This window comes from Sceloporus occidentalis, unplaced genomic scaffold, assembly GCF_023333645.1.
Source record: "Sceloporus occidentalis isolate IW3139 unplaced genomic scaffold, rSceOcc1.0.p SCAF_76, whole genome shotgun sequence".
NCBI lineage: Eukaryota > Metazoa > Chordata > Lepidosauria > Squamata > Phrynosomatidae > Sceloporus > Sceloporus occidentalis.
In genome coordinates this window covers 2,784-5,000 of record NW_028317056.1, presented here as the reverse complement: position 1 = coordinate 5,000, position 2,217 = coordinate 2,784, and the positions used below count along the sequence as shown (strand labels likewise).

At 53.4% G+C, this 2,217-nt stretch overlaps 1 protein-coding gene across 1 annotated transcript in view; it reads left to right on the top strand.

Moving 5' to 3' along the window:
* LOC149285603 (integrin alpha-M-like) overlaps window positions 1–1,859 on the top strand; it is a 15,542-nt gene extending 13,683 nt beyond the window's left edge. The window contains exons 21-26 of the mRNA XM_089495091.1: window positions 1–80; window positions 482–565; window positions 851–964; window positions 1,088–1,198; window positions 1,553–1,657; window positions 1,746–1,859. The exon at window positions 1–80 is cut by the window's left edge and continues 97 nt beyond it. Coding sequence (XP_089351217.1) covers window positions 1–80; window positions 482–565; window positions 851–964; window positions 1,088–1,198; window positions 1,553–1,657; window positions 1,746–1,859 — 608 coding nt within the window. The remainder of the gene's footprint in view (window positions 81–481; window positions 566–850; window positions 965–1,087; window positions 1,199–1,552; window positions 1,658–1,745) is intronic.
* The last annotated feature ends 358 nt before the right edge of the window (window positions 1,860–2,217 follow it).

Sequence of the window (2,217 nt, the reverse complement as noted above, 5' to 3'; positions counted from 1 at the left end):
GCAGCTCAGAGGTACTTACTACTCATCTAGCCACTCCAGCAGGCCACAAAGTCCACTGTGCAGACGTGGCCCTTGTGTTTGTACGTGAAAAGACGCCTGACACATCTCTCATATTTAAGATGGTTTCACTACCCGGTTCTAGTCAGGGTGTAAGTGACATGGGCCCCTGCCTGACACGCTAGTCCACGTGGGCTTCAGACCTTTTCTGGTCGGCACTTGCCCCTCTGGTCAGACTAGCAGTTTTGATGTGACATCAGCCTCTCATTGGGTAATTTGGAGCCACCATTTGCTCCTCTGCCATGGCCCACAACCAGGTCTGACCATGGAGCATCCAGGGCAATTATCAGAGTGGCCCCTGGGCCCCGGTGCCTGATGCTGTAACCAGTTTGGGACAGTGATGTAAAAGCTCAGGATTAGACCCACCACGAGAGACACGAATAACACACAATAAAAGATGGTAACACGTTTTTTATGCCTCCAGCCGGGTCCCACGAATTGCACCACAACGGGGGAGAAAACCACAGCCCAGGACAGCCGGGAGCTTCCAAAAACTCTGACCGTTCTGGTAATGGCGGCATGCTGGGTACCAACACCACGAGCTTCCCTGCTTCCACGATGTCTGTCCACCCAACCACGTGCTCCATCTCCACCTCCCAACTGCCTGTCCTCACCTACATAGTCTCTCGCCCTGCCCCCGAGATGCCTATCTCCTACTACGTGTCTCTGAGTCCCCGCCCCAAAGCTACCTGACCCACCTACGCGCTGTCACAGTCCCCACCCCCGAGCTGCTTTTTCTTCCTGTCTAAGAGTTTTCTGTGGTCTCTCTCACCATCATTTTGTCTTCACTCAGAACTGCTCAGTGGCGACGTGTCTTCAGGTCAAGTGCCACGTCGAAAACATGGAGATCCGGAAATCGATTAACTTCACAATCAGCGGAAACGTGACACGAGAATGGGGCAAGCAGGTGGGTAAATCTAACACAGAGGCTCAAATCTCAAAAAAAAAAAAAGGCAGCCGTGACAGGGCCCAGGCCTCTGGATAATAATGTGTCTGACTGCCATTACCTGCCACGTTTCTCCCGTCACAGACCGAGCAGCGGCAGGTTTTCCTTCAGACGTCAGCAGAAATTTCATACGATTCTGGGAAATATCAACATCCAAACGAGCAGGACGAGCGATTCATCCGGGCGCAGGTACTGGTGGACTGCTCATGGTGTGTGGACTGCTCGTGGCGTGGTGTGTGGACCGCTCGTGGCCCACTTCATCTATTAAGTGATGTCATCTGCTCCCGATAACCTCCTGGGGGATGCCCCTCGTGGTCACAGTGTCCGGTCCCACCGAGCGCCAGATCCTTCCGTGAAATCATTCTTTATGTAAAAATTTGCCGGCAACATTGAATCGTCACGTGGCCCAAAAGTAGACACTGAGAGGCTGTTACCATAGTAACAGTCTTGTGTGATTAGAACCCTAAGAGGAAAGAACACAGTGGCAGTTCGGCCACTAGCGGGGTAATTAATGTTTAAGAGCCCCGTGTCTCCGTGTCTCAGGCGCAGACCGTGCTGGAGGTGATCACGGAGTACGACTACCTGCCGGTGATCGTGGGGAGCAGCGTTGGGGGGCTGGTGGTCGTTGCCCTCATTGCCGCCGGACTTTACAAGGTAAGCGCTTGCGTGACAGGCGAGTGAACGTGGCGGCCCGCCACGGGTGAACGCGACGCTCGTGTGATTAACCCCCTTTGTGCCGCAGCTGGGATTCTTCAAGCGCCAGTACAAACAGATGATGAGCGAGCCGGAGGGCCAGAGCTCCCCCAGTCAGGATCCCGACGGGTCAGCGCCACAGGAGAACGCCGCACCGGAGTGAGCGGGGCGACGCGGACCGGCGCACGCACACCGCAGCAGGGACCCCGGACATTATACCAAAGTGCATTTTATTATTCAAATTAATATTCTGTTAGATGCAAAAATCAGCTTCCTGTACAGCCACGGGGAGGAATTACATAGAAATATATAGAGGAAGCTTAGAGGACAGAGGCTTCTGATTGGCTGAGGCGGGGAAGCGTGAACAATAATCAATAATAAACGGATACGAAACGAACCCAGCCGAGCCACTTATACTCTACCGCCACCAAGCATACCACTAACCTAAACTGCCCCTTTACCCCCAATCATACCACTAACCTAAACTGCCCCTTTACCCCCAATCATACCACTAACCTAAA